Source organism: Zootoca vivipara, chromosome 3, assembly GCF_965207765.1.
Source record: "Zootoca vivipara chromosome 3, rZooViv2.hap1.1, whole genome shotgun sequence".
Lineage (NCBI taxonomy): Eukaryota > Metazoa > Chordata > Lepidosauria > Squamata > Lacertidae > Zootoca > Zootoca vivipara.
Window position 1 is genome coordinate 36,657,103 of NC_142586.1, and position 16,389 is coordinate 36,673,491.

General features: G+C 40.7%; 1 protein-coding gene across 7 annotated transcripts in view; it reads left to right on the forward strand.

Moving 5' to 3' along the window:
* The window catches only part of MYO6 (myosin VI), a 104,327-nt gene that overhangs the window by 27,549 nt on the left and 60,389 nt on the right, over positions 1-16,389 (forward strand). For all 7 annotated transcript variants that reach the window (XM_035109562.3, XM_060272551.2, XM_060272552.2 and 4 more), the window contains exons 2-4: positions 8,265-8,397; positions 13,821-13,890; positions 15,869-15,942. In XM_035109562.3, coding sequence (XP_034965453.2) covers positions 8,281-8,397; positions 13,821-13,890; positions 15,869-15,942 — 261 coding nt within the window. In that variant the 5' untranslated portion in view covers positions 8,265-8,280. The remainder of the gene's footprint in view (positions 1-8,264; positions 8,398-13,820; positions 13,891-15,868; positions 15,943-16,389) is intronic.

Consider the following 16,389-nt stretch of genomic DNA (forward strand, 5'->3'; position numbering starts at 1 on the left):
CTCTTGAGTAAACAAATGAATTCAAGATCTGAAGTTCCTACTCTGTGGAACTGGAATTTTAGAAGTGGCTACTTCCTCAGACAACTGACTGACCTTTTATTGTAGGCCTGGTGGTTAAGAGAGTATACATTTTAATTTCAGGGTAGCTTGCTTGTGCAGCCTACTTGAACATCTGGAGAAATGGCAGTGTGTGCCCTGGTAACAATGTTCCTTTGGTTTTCGTGGTTGTCCGAAATGAATGTTGTTCTCCAAGTACAGTATGCTAAAAATAAATCAGGGGCTAGTGAAAGTCATGGCCTCTTTAGGTCCAATACACTTTCAATTTTCTAAAGAGCCATTACCATTCATGGCATTGGATTTTTAGTGTGTGCAAAAATTAGGAGCCAGTTAACTTGTCATAGGCACTTAGTTAGTGGTAAAAACTTGCTTCTTGACCTCTGCTGCAGCCTTGGAGCTACTGTGGCTACTGGCTGCTTGGAGGTTGGATAAAAAGTGGAGCCCAAAGTTAAGAATGAATTGAATATATTTCAACCTACATAAAATGTGGCTTATATCTGATTTGTACAGTTCTAAATAAAGAAATAAATATGGCTGCTGGCCAGGTCTGACTGAATACAGATGTTGTTCAAAAGGATTTGCTTTATGTTGCTCTGCACACATGACCAGGATAATCGGGTGTTGTGAACTGCTTGGAATGTAGCTGAAGGCTTCCGAGTTAACATAAACTGGACTTGACTTCACAGTGTAGAGCCACAAACTTTCATTTTGTGGACAAAAGTGCTCATGTTTAATTCTTAAGGTTCCGCAAGCTTTGGTTTTGCTGGCAAAAGCTGAAGTCTTTCTTCTGTCCTCGCAATTAATAAGGCCATTTACGGATTGAAAGCTTATGCAGGCATCTCTGTTTTTTTTTTTTGCGTGTGGTCTGGCAGCAGGGATTCTATACATTCCATATTATTTTATGCCCTGAGTTGGGGAAGATGCCCATACAGAAATCCAGCACTGCTTAGAACTTTACATAATGCAGAATGAGATGGTAGAGTGCCAAATTGTGTATGCAGAGATTCATTTTGTGTGTGTTTGTGTTTGTGTGTGTTACTGCTCTTTTTTTAAAAAAACAACAACAACTGTGCATGTAGTAAGTTAGCAGGGAGAGGACTGCTGTAAGCTTTCCTCCCTGATCTATTGGTTATAGGCAGAGTACTTCTTTTTGACTGGGAAAACATTTTAAAATAATCATACACAACCCATCAGCATTCTGAAATGAGGCAGAATTTCACTACTGCAACCATATCACCTCATTCTGTGGCTTGGGTCTGGCACCTGTGACCCTCCAGATGTTGTTGAATTCCAACTCCTATCAGCCTCAGCACACATGCCTAATGATGCCTAATGATGCCTAAAAGGATGTCATATAGAGGAGGGTGAAAGGTTGTTTTCTGCTGCTCCAGAGAAGCGGACACGGAGCAATGGATTCAAACTACAAGAAAGAAGATTCCACCTAAACATTAGGAAGAACTTCCTGACAGTAAGAGCTGTTCGGCAGTGGAATTTGCTGCCAAGAAGTGTGATAGAGCCTCCTTCTTTGGAGGTCTTTAAGCAGAGGCTTGACAGGCATATGTCAAGAATGCTTTGATGGTGTTTCCTGCTTGGCAGGGGGTTGGACTGGATGGCCCTTGTGGTCTCTTCCAACTCTTTGATTCTATGATTCTATCTGGGATGGTGGAGGTGGTAGCTCAGCAACATCTGGAGAGCCACATGTTCCACATTTAGATGATTTGAATGACCTACGATGAGCTTTGGGCTTGTGTGCTCCGCTTTCCTTTCCCCCAGTTCATATGTAAGGGGTAGTTGGTTTAATCAAAAGTGGAAGCAGGAGCTTTGGCTCTTCTCCTGTCCACATGAGCAAAAGAGGAGAGGGGAAGACCACACGTGAGCCGCTGACAGTTGCACCTGGTTCTCAATCATCTCTGAGTCACCATCTGAACTGGAGCAAGGGAATGTGTAGAATGGCTTTTAGATTCCAAATTTATAGACAACCCCAGAGTACTGGAGATCACAGTTCTTGAAGCCTCTTCCCAGAGGCTGTGGCAGTTACGACTTGATGCCGCTCAATGGCTCCTTCGATGCAGCGGCCATGTTCAAACCATGGTAACATTGGGGCACCTGTTTCTCCCAGTTCTGCCTATATTCCTGTTCACCTCAGCCCAGTAGGACCAGCCCAAGCCCGTTCTAATGCCTGAGATGAAGAAAATGCATATGGTAGCTGCCTTGCCCTCTGAGGTAAAAACCAGAATGCAAAATTCAATTAAATAAGGGGAGGCATATTAAATAGTGTCTAACGTGCGTTGCTTGAGGCAGCTGCCTCACAGAATGCTTTTGCTATTTGACAGGATTTCTTTCCTCTAGAAGCAAATACAGCCTTATTCCCTTTCCACCTCTGCTGTTGAGGGACTGTTGTCGACTGTCACCACTCTTGTGGGAATGTCTCTGATCAAGCTGAGCTTGACTCCTGTCACCTCAGTATGATTTCAACGCCTGTTATGTCTCTCTCCTTACACGTAGGAGTGAAAAATCTGCTTGTTTGACAGGCCTTTTTAAAGGGAGGATATGTGAGCCCTTCCTGTCCAATGTAGCTGACTCCATTATTGCCTAGCGATAATGTCTACATTTGTGCACTGCTGCAGGTTAAAAAATAATAATAAAAGGAAGGAAACTACTTTGAGGTAATTGAGGTGCTTTTATGACTGATGACTGGCACTTTGTGGTAGAATATTTTCTAACAGATTTATTGGGTGACAATGTTTCATCGCACACACAAAACTTACAATAGGGTTTTGTTTTTGAGTGACAAAGAAGTCACCACAGCTGGGAATCAGAAGAATGAAACAACCATTGAGGATGGGGGAGAGGGGCAAGATCCAAAAACAGTTTTAATACAATGTGGTTAAAAGGCTGTGGCACATTTACATGAAGGTCATGGGCAGTGTAATCCAAAAGTTGGGATTGGCATGTAGTCTCCATTTGGGAGTCTGTGCAAATTGGCAGGCGGTGTGTAAAATCCCCTGTCAACACCCTGTTCAGAATTCTCTGCCTTTATGTGAATATGTACATTTATGGGTATTTTTAGGTGCTTTTTTCTGGGGGTATGCAGGGGTACGCATGCCTCTAAACATTTTGTGAATCTTTGTACTTTTGTCCATTTAATGTATTTATTTTCCCCAATTCGAACTATAAAATGGTGATTTTCTTTCAGTCAAAATGAGAGAGTACCCCTAAACAATTATTTTAAAAGCTGTGTGTGTGTGTGTGTGTGTGTGTGTGTGTGTGTGTGTGTGTGTGTGTATTTTCTTACCTGCCCTTTCCGATAAAGTCCCTGGGCAATGAAATGCACTTATCAATCAAATGAACAATTACAGCCGTAAAGCCATAAAGATGTAAAAGCAGTTAAAAACAGGTCCACATATAAATCAATTTGAAACAATTCCATATACAAAAATGACAAACATTTGAAAAAAATGCTATATATGAAAACAGTTGTATGCATGCTTAGTATAGGTAAAGGGTAAAGGGACCCCTGACCGTTAGGTCCAGTCTCGGATGACTTTGGGGTTGCGGCGCTCATCTCGCTTTGTTGGCCGAGGGAGCCTGCGTACAGCTTCTGGGTCACGTGGCCAGCATGACTAAGCCGCTTCTGGAAAACCAGAGCAGCGCACGGAAACACCGTTTACCTTCCCACTTGGAGCGGTTCCTATTTATCTACTTGCACTTTGACATGCTTTCGAACTGCTGGGTCGGCTAGCGCAGGGACCGAGCAACAGGAGCTTACCCCATCGCGGGGATTCAAACCGCTGACCTCCTGATCGGCAAGCCCTAGTCTCTGTGGTATAGACCACAGCGCCACTCGTGTCCCATGCTTAGTATTTTTGTCTAGTCATGTCCGACTCTTCGTGACCCCATAAACCAGAGCACGCCAGGCACTCCTGTCTTCCACTACCTCCCGTAGTTTTGTCAGACTCATGTTCATAGCTTCGAGAATACTGTTCAACCATCTTGTCCTCTGTCATCCCCTTCTCCTTGTGCCCTCAATCTTTCCCAACATCAGGGTCTTTTTCAGGGAGTCTTCTCTTCTCATGAGGTACCCAAAGTATTGGAGCCTCAGCTTCAGGATCTGTCCTTCCAGCGAGCACTCGGGGCTGATTTCCTTAAGAATGGATAGGTTTGATCTTGCAGTCCATGGGACTCTCAAGAGTCTCCTCCAGCACCATAATTCAAAAGCATCAATTCTTCGGCAATCAGCCTTCTTTATGGTCCAGCTCTCACTTCCATACATCACTACTGGAAAAACCATAGCCTTAACTATACGGACCTTTGTCGGCAAGGTGATGTCTCTGCTTTTTAAGATGCTGTCTAGGTTTGTCATTGCTTTTCTCCCAAGAAGCAGGCGTCTTTTAATTTCGTGACTGCTGTCACCATCTGCAGTGATCATGGAACCCAAGAAAGTAAATACTCTCACTTAAATTTTAAGATTTAAGTTTTAAGTACTCCCGTGCACATTGCATTTATAAATATCAATTTTATTGTTGTATAAAGTGTCACATATATGTTATGTTCCTTGGAACTGTTCTTCCAAAGGGATTGTTATAAGAGCTGGTCTTTGACTGTAATAAAGTATTCTATTCTAAAACAGTTTGAGGATTGCCAGGATAGAAGTTCATTGAAAACTCCTTGAATTGAAGGTCATGTTTCTGTACAAGAGCTGTGTGTGCAAAAATGTTACAGCTGCTCCTTTGAAACCTCAGTAATAGTCTCCCAAGAGGCAATTGGGAAGCGCACAGTTCTCGGTGTGTGTGGTAAAAGGGTGAATGCTTTTTATTTCCTTTTTCTGCCAGTTTTACTTTCGGAAAATTCTCTTGTGAAATCCCAATTTGCCTTTTAGATTTGGAGGAACAAATCAAAGAAGGGATGGACTTCAGAAACAACCTGAATGCTTCTTGAGGCAAACTTGCCCATCTGCATTGCAGTGTCTTCTTATAACTTGTATACATTTTTTCATTTTGAAGAATGGACCTGTTCTCTCTCTCTCTCTCTCTCTCTCTCTGAGTCGCTGAACTTACCAATAAAACCTTGCCCTTGCAAATTAGACATATAGAATTGAGAAACATCAAACATTGGAAAAGGTCCACCAACATTCACTTGATGCATTCCATAAATTTCAGCAGCGTTTGTGAAGGGGAAGTTCTAAGTAGACAGAACTTTTTTTTATTACCGTCATAAAATATGTTTTGGATCAGCATACTAAATAGTTTAGATGCATAAATATGATACCTGTTTTTCTGTCACACATGCTTATGATCACTTGGCCTGAGTCCTTATGTAGATCTGACATAATAAATCAGTGACATATTGCATAAAGGGACAAGAAAAAAAAAGTTGCTTGTTAAGCGGAGAAAAAACAGCAAGGAGAGACAAGAGGGTCTTCTTAAATGAGCAATGCAAAGAAATAGAGGAAAACAATAGAATGGGGAAAACCAGAGATCTGTTCAAGAAAATTGGAGATATGAAAGGAACATTTCGTACAAAGATTACCATAATCAAGGACAAAAGTGGTAAGGACCTAACAGAAGCAGAAGACATCAAGAAGAGGTGGCAAGAACACACAGAGGAATTATACCAGAAAGAGATGGAGGTCTCATACACCCCAGGTAGTGTGGTTGCTGACCTTGAGCCAGACATCTTGGAGAGTGAAGTCAAATGGGCCTTAGAAAGCATTGCTAATAACAAGGCCAGTGGAAGTGATGACATTCCAGCTGAACTATTTAAAATTTTAAAAGATGATGCTGTTAAGGTGCTACACCCAATATGCCAGCAAGTTTGGAAAACTCAGCAATGGCCAGAGGATTGGAGAAGATCAGTCTACATCCCAATTCCAAAGAAGGGCAGTGCCAAAGAATGCTCCAACTACCGCACAATTGCGCTCATTTCACACGCTAGCAAGGTTATGCTTAAAATTCTACAAGGCAGGCTTAGGCAGTATGTGGACCGAGAACTCCCAGAAGTGCAAGCTGGATTTCGAAAGGGCAGAGGAACCAGAGACCAAATAGCAAACATGCGCTGGATTATGGAGAAAGCTAGAGAGTTCCAGAAAAACGTCTACTTCTGCTTCATTGACTATGCAAAAGCCTTTGACTGTGTCGACCACAGCAAACTATGGCAAGTTCTTAAAGAAATGGGAGTGCCTGATCACCTCATCTGTCTCCTGAGAAATCTCTATGTGGGACAAGAAGCTACAGTTAGAACTGGATATGGAACAACTGATTGGTTCAAAATTGGGAAAGGAGTACGACAAGGTTGTATATTGTCTCCCTGCTTATTTAACTTATATGCAGAATTCATCATGCGAAAGGCTGGACTAGATGAATCCCAAGCCGGAATTAAGATTGCCGGAAGAAATATCAACAACCTCAGATATGCAGATGACACAACCTTGATGGCAGAAAGCGAGGAGGAATTAAAGAACCTTTTAATGAGGGTGAAAGAGGAGAGCGCAAAATATGGTCTGAAGCTCAACATCAAAAAAACCAAGATCATGGCCACTGGTCCCATCACCTCCTGGCAAATAGAAGGGGAAGAAATGGAGGCAGTGAGAGATTTTACTTTCTTGGGCTCCTTGATCACTGCAGATGGTGACAGCAGTCACGAAATTAAAAGACGCCTGCTTCTTGGGAGAAAAGCAATGACAAACCTAGACAGCATCTTAAAAAGCAGAGACATCACTTTGCCGACAAAGGTCCGTATACTTAAAGCTATGGTTTTCCCAGTAGTGATGTATGGAAGTGAGAGCTGGACCATAAAGAAGGCTGATCGTCGAAGAATTGATGCTTTTGAATTATGGTGCTGGAGGAGACTCTTGAGAGTCCCATGGACTGCTAGAAGATCAAACCTATCCATTCTTAAGGAAATCAGCCCTGAGTGCTCCCTGGAAGGACAGATCGTGAAGCTGAGGCTCCAATACTTTGGCCACCTCATGAGAAGAGAAGAATCCTTGGAAAAGACCCTGATGTTGGGAAAGATTGAGGGCACTAGGAGAAGGGGACAACAGAGGACAAGATGGTTGGACAGTGTTCTCGAAGCTACGAACATGAGTTTGACCAAACTGCGGGAGGCAGTGCAAGACAGGAGTGCCTGGCGTGCTATGGTCCATGGGGTCACGAAGAGTCGGACACGACTAAACGACTAAACAACAACAAAGCGGAGATTTGGGTGTATTTAATTACCAATGGAAGCTTACTGCAGGACGCTTTGTATTTAATAGTGTGGATGTGAATTGACAAATAGCTTACCAAGAATATTAGATTAATGCTAAGCTGGGTAATATTGATCCAAAATGGATATGATATGATGCAATGCTATACATAGTTAGAAATTTATAGAACCATGCTTAAATAAAAAGAGATCAATTTTATGTCGCAACTGCCCCTTACAGTTGCTTCATTCAAGAAACAAACGGAAGTATTGTTATTGGACTAGAAGCCCAATATTTCTATTCAACATGACTTTTTTCTACTAGACTGTTAGGGATTTCATTCTCAACATTTAGCACCTTAATAACGCCTGCCTAATGTATTGGGATTTCAATATAATATTCACACTTTCTATCTATCTTCTATCTGTCTTATTGTAGAATTAGCCTTGTGGTTGTTAGCCTACTGTCTCCAGTCCCTGAGAAAGTTGTGGGTGTAATGCCCACATGTGTTGAAAGTCAAGTAAACAGGAACTAAAAAACAAAACAAACCCCCAAGCACTGCAACATTTAAAAGACATAGGATCTACGCTGCTAAATGGAACAAAGTTTAGTCTTTGAAGTGTGAGAACAATCCATAGCCTTTCCTCAGAAAATATTACTGAAAACAGCATGGCTCTCTCATTGAGGGTACTGATCAAATTCATACCTCCTTAGTTTTAGCAACTCTACAGCATCAGGGATTTGGAGTCCAGTCGTTATTCAGGGTCTGATAAATGCAAAAATATTTATTAAATATTTCTCAACTCAGTTGTAGCCCCTTATTTTGTGTGTTTGGAGAACTGGGAAATTGAAATCAGCACATGCTTCTTGAGTTAGTATAACTTTTCCTAAGAAGTGGTTGACCTAGACCTTTTCTTTCTCCAAATATTTGGAATATATCTGCAGTGCAAAACTTGTACGAAGAATCTTACTGGATGGCTGATTGACTTACCTTCATTTCTTCTTCTTCTTCTCTCTATAGAAAATAGCTCCTCAAAATGGAGGACGGGAAGCCTGTATGGGCTCCACACGCGTCTGATGGGTTTCAGATGGGATTGATTGTGGATATTGGCCCTGATACCTTAACTATTGAACCTCTAAATCAAAAAGGCAAGGTAAGTGTCTCCAAAAAGAAATGGTTTTAGTTGAAGAGAAGGTGTATGCAATGATGGTGAGGCTGTTTGTCAAGTAATTTGGAATATTGATCCTACTTACAGCTTTGTTCCTGTGACACATGGGCTTGGGATGCCAAACTGCCTTTGAAACTTCACTCAGTGGCTTGATCTGTGTTGTGGCCTGCTGTTGGGGGGGGGAGTATTCCAAAGTACACAGTTCTGTTGAGGCCTCTGAAAGCAGAAGTAGGAAATGTGTACTATGCCATATGGGGACTTTTTAAATACTGTACACTGCTTTCTTTCTGCATCTCCTACTCTGATCAAAGTTCTCTGCCTTATCATCATAGCTGCCAAGTTTTCACTTTTCTCGCGAGGAAGCCTATTCAGCATAAGGGAAAATCCCTGTAAAAAAGGGATAACTTGGCAGCTATGCTTATCATGTACCTAGTTTTGAACTGGAAGTTGTTGTGGTTGGGTGAGTTGGTCAAGATCCAGATTTTTTCAGGTGATTGATCATTCTTCAGGAAAACCTACCGTATTGGCCCGAATATAAGCCACACCCGAATATAAGGCGCTCCCGAATATAAGCCGCTCCATTCCTCACTGCGCTCCTGGCTGCGCATTGGGCGGGGGGGGGAGGGAGCCATGCTGTGTTGCTGGCGGCCTTTCCCCTTCCTCTCTCACTGCCTTCCCGGCCTTGGGGGAGAGGACGGGGGACTATGTGCTTTGCCACGCTCCTGCCGCTGTTTGCCCCATGCTCCTGGCTGCATACCGTAATGTCGTGAATATAAGCCACACTTTAACTTTTCACGGTCGGAATTTGGGGAAAAAGTGAGGCTTATTCAGGCCAATATGTTATGTTTCTGTCTCTTATGAGATATAACAAGCAGCCACAAAGTGTTACTATAATGCACTTTTTGGTAACTTAATCTTGAATGTATTCTTGTCGTCAATCTTACGTCCCACCCAAGTGAAAGACCTACATTTTCTGGAAGAGCAGTACTTTATAGTATCCTTTGATTTTGAAAGCATTAGTGTGACACTAGCATGTCTTGGAAGGTCAGAGCAACATCAATAGTGATGTAATAGTGATGGTGCTCAGGATCCCTTCCAACTCTACAATTCTATGAATCTATGTAGCTCTCTAGTTGAAGGAACCTAAAATGTAGGTGAGCTGTCTTAAATTATCCATTAGAAAATCATTGTGGATACTTCTTTGAGAAAATTGAGATTAATCGCTGCTGTATGAGCAATTGTTGGGATTTTTCAGCATGTTTAAGCACCATTCATGGGAGACAATAATACTTGAGAATCTGCTGGATTGTGAGGCAACAGCTGTAAGAGGCTCATTGAGAATGACATAGCAATGATTTTGATGTGTCTGTTTAAGGTTCAGCACCTCTTCAGAGGCAAAGTGGATGTAGACCACAGAAAACCAGAAGGGTTACACCTTTGTTATTGCTGTTACTTAAATTGTTATGGTAACTTCATTCAATGTTAAAGCTAAGATGGATCTATTAACAAGACTTTAGTTGTCACGATGTATTTAATTTTAGTTTGTAAGAGATACTTGTTCGGTGAAATTGTTACTCATATGGCTAATTTTCTCTGTAAGAATACTTTGCAAACGTCATGTTTCATACCAATTTATGCATGGAATATATCTGGGATCTGGAGCTACTTTATTTCTGGGTAGATTACAGGCTGAACTAGACTCTGCTGTAAATCTGTAATAGACAATGAAAACCGTGGCCATGCTTCTGCTCATTCCTATCCCATTATGGGTTGGGTCCAGACTAACTAGTAATGGTGGTAATAATATTGGCAGCAGTAGTAGTAGTAATAAAAATTATTGTTACAGTAGTTTATTTGCGGACCTCCTTTTATCTGAAGACTGCAGAGTGGTGTGCATCATAATATAAAACCACACAACAGAACTACAGAAAAAATTAAAATTTCCTTGAATTTAACATTAAAATTAAGTGACCTCAGAGGACACTGTCAAGGATTCAAAACAGCCCTAATACCTCAACTTCCTCCAAAGGCCCAAAGAAATAAATGCAACTTTAAAAGTTTCCTAAAAGACAATATTGAGAGACCCAGTTGTACGTCCAATGGCAAGGAGTTCAATAAGTGAGGTATCACTATGGAGTGGTGGTGACGGCAGCAGGGCCTCTTGGGTGGGGCATACTGGCAAAGCCACTCTAGCAAAATATTTGTGTCCTGCACCAAACTTAGGCGCAATTGAAATCGGTGGATCAAGTTAGCCATATTTTAAGTGTGATTGATTACATTAGGACCAAAGTTTACTAACTAAGTTTGAATCTGACTCAATGCCCGGTGCAGCTTACTTTATATTGTGACACCACAATATGGATTTCCCTCACCTTCCATCGTTTGTAGATGGTGCAAGACGTGGGAAGTTGTGACATTGTAACACAAGGCAAGTTGCACTAGATGTTACTGGAAACAAAAAAATAAAAAAAAATCATTCCAGTAGCACCTTAGAGACCAACTAAGTTTGTCATAGGTATGAGCTTTCGTGTGCATGCACACTTCTTCAGATACACTGAAACAGAAGTTACCAGACCCTTATGTATAGTCAGAAGGTGGGGAGGGGTATTACTCAGAAGGGTGGTGGGAATGGGTGATTGGCTGATAGGAGTGGTAAACCTGTTGACGACTGTTAACGACTGCAGTTGGTCTTGCAGGAAAAAGCTCATACCTATGACAAACTTAGTTGGTCTCTAAGGTGCTGTTGAAAGGATTTTTTTTATTTTTTGTTTTGACTACGTCAGACCAACACGGCTACCTAACTGTAACTAGATGTTACTGGGGGAAGCTAGATAGTTAGCTGCCATTTTCAGCTGCAGTCATACAACTAGAAGAATCTTGGGCCTTCCAAAAGCTGCCGAACTACAACTTCCATCAGCTCTGTCCATTAACCACACTTGCTGGGGCAGGTGGTAGTTGTAATTTGGCAACATCTGAAGGGCCAGCGGTTAAAATAATGTCTATAGAGTTCCCTGTAGTTAGTAATGCTATTAATAAATGTGGTTATTATTTTGAAAATGTTGCTACTTTGTAGCAGTTTTTTTAATATAAAAAAGCAACTGTTCCTGTTGCGTGACTCACAAAGAATCCATGAGGCACAGGTAGACAATGTACAGAAAATCAATAGGTTATAGGTTTATTTATTTTTACCCTTTGTATATCTAAATTTGGAATGTAAGACTCCAAAACAAATAATAACACATTGATGGTTGATGGAAATCCTAGTTGTAGGTCAAGAGGTGAAGCCACAGGCTTCCTTCTGCCAGGGAAGCTAGGTATATCTCCTAAGGAGGAAGTCCAGTGAGAAGGAAGTTGGTGGGTTTTCCTCAGGCATAATCAGTGCTTTTTTCTAAAAAAATAAAATAAAAATGTTTAGTGGTACTCTCATTTTGACTCCAGAAAAAGTTGAGGGTGTTGTAAATATGTCCAATTTATTTCTCAGTAAATGCAGGCTTCCAGAAGGTGTTGCCATGAGACATAGGCTTGTCCACATTTGAGCCTTATTTAGCTGTTAGTACACTTTTCCCTCACTCAAATTAGACCAAAGCAGTCCACACTAGGAACCATTTTGTTTCTGTGAGTTCATGTAGGACTAGGTTCACTAGGTCTCCTAAGGCAAGCCATTCTCTTGGTCTTAGTCCTGCTTCTGCAGGTAAATAATACTAATCTATCTTATGGGTTTATTGTAAGGATTGCTGCAAGATAATGTAAGTGGAGCAGTTTATGGAAAATATGGAAATGATATATAAATGTTGCGTGATATTTTGGTAATACATTAAATTAAACTTCATTTTTCTCCATGAAAATTAATGTGATTAACATGGGGGCTGAATCCCAACCAGCATTGCGGATAAGGGTTATGTTTTTGGAAATCAAGAGATCTCGGATAATGGGATAGAATGAGATATTCATTCGTAGCTTAGATCCCATTTATTTTAATGGGACTTTGTCATAGCTAAGTTTGGGTATGCTACATCAACTTGTGAAGCCTTGTGAAACATTTTTATTTGGATATCACTTTATAAGTGGATGACAGTGACGCCTTTTATTTATAATTTATTTTAATTCTAATGTCTTCTTAAGAATTATTTTTCAAAGAATTTCAGGTGTGAGGTGTCTGAAAACCATTTTCAGCAAAGCTGTACCCTGGTGAGAGGGGCAACTGATACACAGAAGTAAAACACATGCTCAAGCACTGCAAATATACATGTGTAATCTAGGAAATGTGTTTAAAAAGTATGCTAAGGGATCTAGTATATTTTGACTGTCTATATGTCTTACTTAGCATGAGCTCTTTATCCCCCTCCGCCGTCTGCTTTCTTCTCTACAAAACTGATCCTCTTTTGATCTCAGCAGAACCATATGTTTATTTAAATGTCTCCATTGACGTGTAATTGCTTGTTTAAAATAAATTGGTTGACCCAACAAGTTTGCAAAGAATGTCATCTACATAAACTTCCCACCTCTCTTCTCTTTGATGGAACATGTATAATTTGCACAACGGGAAGGGGACACTAGTCCTTTCTGGTAGCAGCTTCTAGCACCCATGGGGTGCCATGCTGAGATCCTTCCAGAGGTGGTGTGGGCTGCTCTAAAGAAAGGCAGTTTCAAAAACATTGTGTATGAGTAGAAGGGTTTGGGGGCTACCAAATGTTATGATTAGCAGTTTTTTTGTTGTCAGGTGCATAACCCGCAGTGGACAAAATATTTGATACGGTGGTGTCATGGTTGCAGTTTGTTTTAACTGGGATGTTTCTGAAGACTGAATTACATTTAAAGTCTTTATTAACCCAACCTGCAACATCACAAATTGGAAAGTCAGATGTAGACGTAGGCAAAATATAACAGTTTTGCTGCTCAGTTAAATGAAACATTCAGGATGTTTGAAATCCAAGAAAGATACTTTGGTTTGCCTAGCTTGAGGAGGACAAAGGAAGGTAATATGGAGCAATGGTCAGTCATTTCCAACATCCTTGCAGATGCACACTGGCTCAACTGAGGTTTCCATAGTCTCTTCAGATGAAGCCCCAGTAGAGAGCATTGCAATAATCCAATCTAGATGGGACTAAGCCATGTGCTGCCATATGTTTGCCACACTTCCTAGGTTGCAACTCATGACCATTAACATAAATGCAGTAGCCTCAATCTGTAGTGTTCCCCGATTTATTTTATTGTATTTCTGATATTTGAATAGTATTAGCATTTTGGGAAAATTTGTGTGTCAGAAAAACTGACTGGGTATGTCTGAACCTCCCCCCTCTCCCCTGTGCAGCTCAGTTTTTAAATAAAGTGCTTTCATGTAAATTGTTTCTTCATATATCTTCTTAATTGATAGCTGAAGCCAGCATTATCTTCTTTTTCAATTACAGACCTTTCAGGCTGCTATCAACCAAGTCTTTCCTGCAGAAGAAGACAGTAAGAAGGATGTGGAAGATAATTGTAAGTGAAAGTTGTAAAACCTGGCTTGGCTAGCCAGATGTACTTATTTCCCCATCAGATATTTAATTTTTGCAAATTTTTGCAAATTTATTTTTTGAAAATTTCTCCATATGCTATATTTATCCGAAGACAGGATGCATATTGTCCTGTGAGCCAGACTCTGCTTGAAAGTTGAGCCCCAAACCTAGTTTGAATCACTCTGGCTCAGAACGAGCTTCCTCTTTTTCTTGCAGCCCCTCCAGAACAGCATGGAAGGTGATCCTTAGGGCTGCAAGGGGGTGCGGGGGAGAGAGAGGGAATTGGCAAAAGACCCCTCTCTCCCACCTCTTGCCAGCAGGATCTCTCTACGGGATCAACACTGCAGGCGGAAGCAGCCTTTGTATTTGTGGAGGTTGGAATTTGGATTCAACCTTCTGCACATAGAAAGTGTGGGGCGTGGGGATACTGCATGCACAAATCCATGGACTCTGTTCACCCTGGTTTGCTTTTCAGAGAGAGAAAACATTTTTTTGTGACGTATAGCTCACTTAATCAGAAATATAAGGAATAGAATAAAGCAACACAGACCTTGATCTGAACCGCAGCTGTGTTGCCCTTGACTGGCTTGTTTAGATGTTAGATAGTATGGGAAAAGAATGAAAGCTATCCCAATATATCTTTGGAGAACAAATGGGCAGCCAACATTTTATTTCAAACTGCTCCTTGCCGCCTATGATTGAAGAAAGTCTGCTGAGTTATTGCTAGCTTTTTGTGCAAGAGCACAAAATGTGTGTTTAGGGTAGTTTTCTATCAGAGTGCTGTTGCTGCTTCCCTGCTGCTTCCTGGCTATCACTGTACAGTACTCACCATGTCCTGTACTACAGCCATTCAAAAAGTAAGGTTCATTCTTGTAGGTATGTTTCCATTTTTTTAAATAATATTTTAAAAATTAGTTTTACATAAAGATTATACACAAAAAAAGAACCAAAAAAGAAGAAGGTTCTCTCGAGCCTTCAGACCTCCCTCCATCCCTTCATGGGTTCCATTTCTAAGTTTTATTCCAGCATATTTTACTGTAAATCTATCTATTATATATCCATCATATCAAAAGTTCATGTTACTTTACGAGTGTCATTGTATTCCTGACAATGATTTCACCTGTGTAAAGTGGTCTCTCAAATATATTAAAAAGTTATTCCAGTATTTCACAAATATTTGGTCTTCCTGATTTCTGATCTTTCCCGTCAGTCTTGCCATTTCAGCTGATATGCTGTTTTGTAGGTATGTTTCCAAAAGGGGAACATAATTTTTTTTGTCCCCCCCAAGGGCTCACTATGTATGTTTAGGTACCATTTTAAACATATTATACCTGCCTGTATTATGATAATAATTATATTTATTTTTTATTAAATAAATAAACAAGTTTATTTCTGTATTTATTTTTTATTAAATAAAAAAGGTTTATTTCTATATTTATTTTTTATTAAATTAAAAAACAATACAAAACACAAAAATATACAGCATAACAACAAACAAAACAATTCCTCCCCCCCCCCAGTTTTAAAGGCCATAGATTGTTTAATTAGTCAAACCTCTGGGAGAAGAGGGTTGTTGTTGCCTGCTGCCTAAAGCCACCAGGTGAGCTTCTCTGGGGAGAGCATTTGTTTTCTGTGGTACCTACAGTGGTACCTCTACTTACGAATAACTCTACTTACGAATGTTTCTACTTGCGAATGGAGCTCCGTCTGCCATCTTGGATGCGGTTTAGATAGGATTTTTTCTACTTACGAATTTTAGATAGGGTTGCTTCTACTTACGAATTTTTTTCTCCCAATGCATTCCTATGGGATTCGACTTACAAATTTTTTCAATTTACGAATGTCTGTTCGGAACGCATTGAATTCGTAAGTACTACTGTACTTGGAGGTGAAGAAAGGTAATAAAAACTGGAACAAGTGTGTGCGCTGTGTTATAAAACATCACTGTGCTTTCCTTGTAGGTTCGCTAATGTATTTAAACGAAGCCACACTCCTACACAATGTAAAAGTTCGATACAGTAAGGACAGAATTTATGTGAGTACTGTACTAACTTGCAAAATGTGGAGGTAGAAGTGTTTGTCACAAACAACGGCTCAAGCCACGTTCCAGGGGAATCCAGGGGAACCTGTGTGTGAAGAGGCAAACCTGCAAAGGTTCCTCTACCTCAGATGGCCCATGCTTATAAAGTATGGCCCCACAGCCCCTTTCTACATGTTTTCCCTCTTCCCCTGAGTAACAACAATATGGCATGTTAATAGCAAAGATGCATTCCCCCCTTCCTTTAAAAGAAACACATGCCACCCTCTGATCCTTCCTAGCTCAGTTGGCCACCTTAATCTTTTATGTAGCTATCAGATTGCCTGATTGCATGTAATGAATTCTGACTAAATGACACATAGTCCCCACCATCTGCTCTGGCAAATGACAGCTGTGAAATAGAAGGAAGAAACTTTTGCAAGGGTGCCAGAAACAGATACGCAG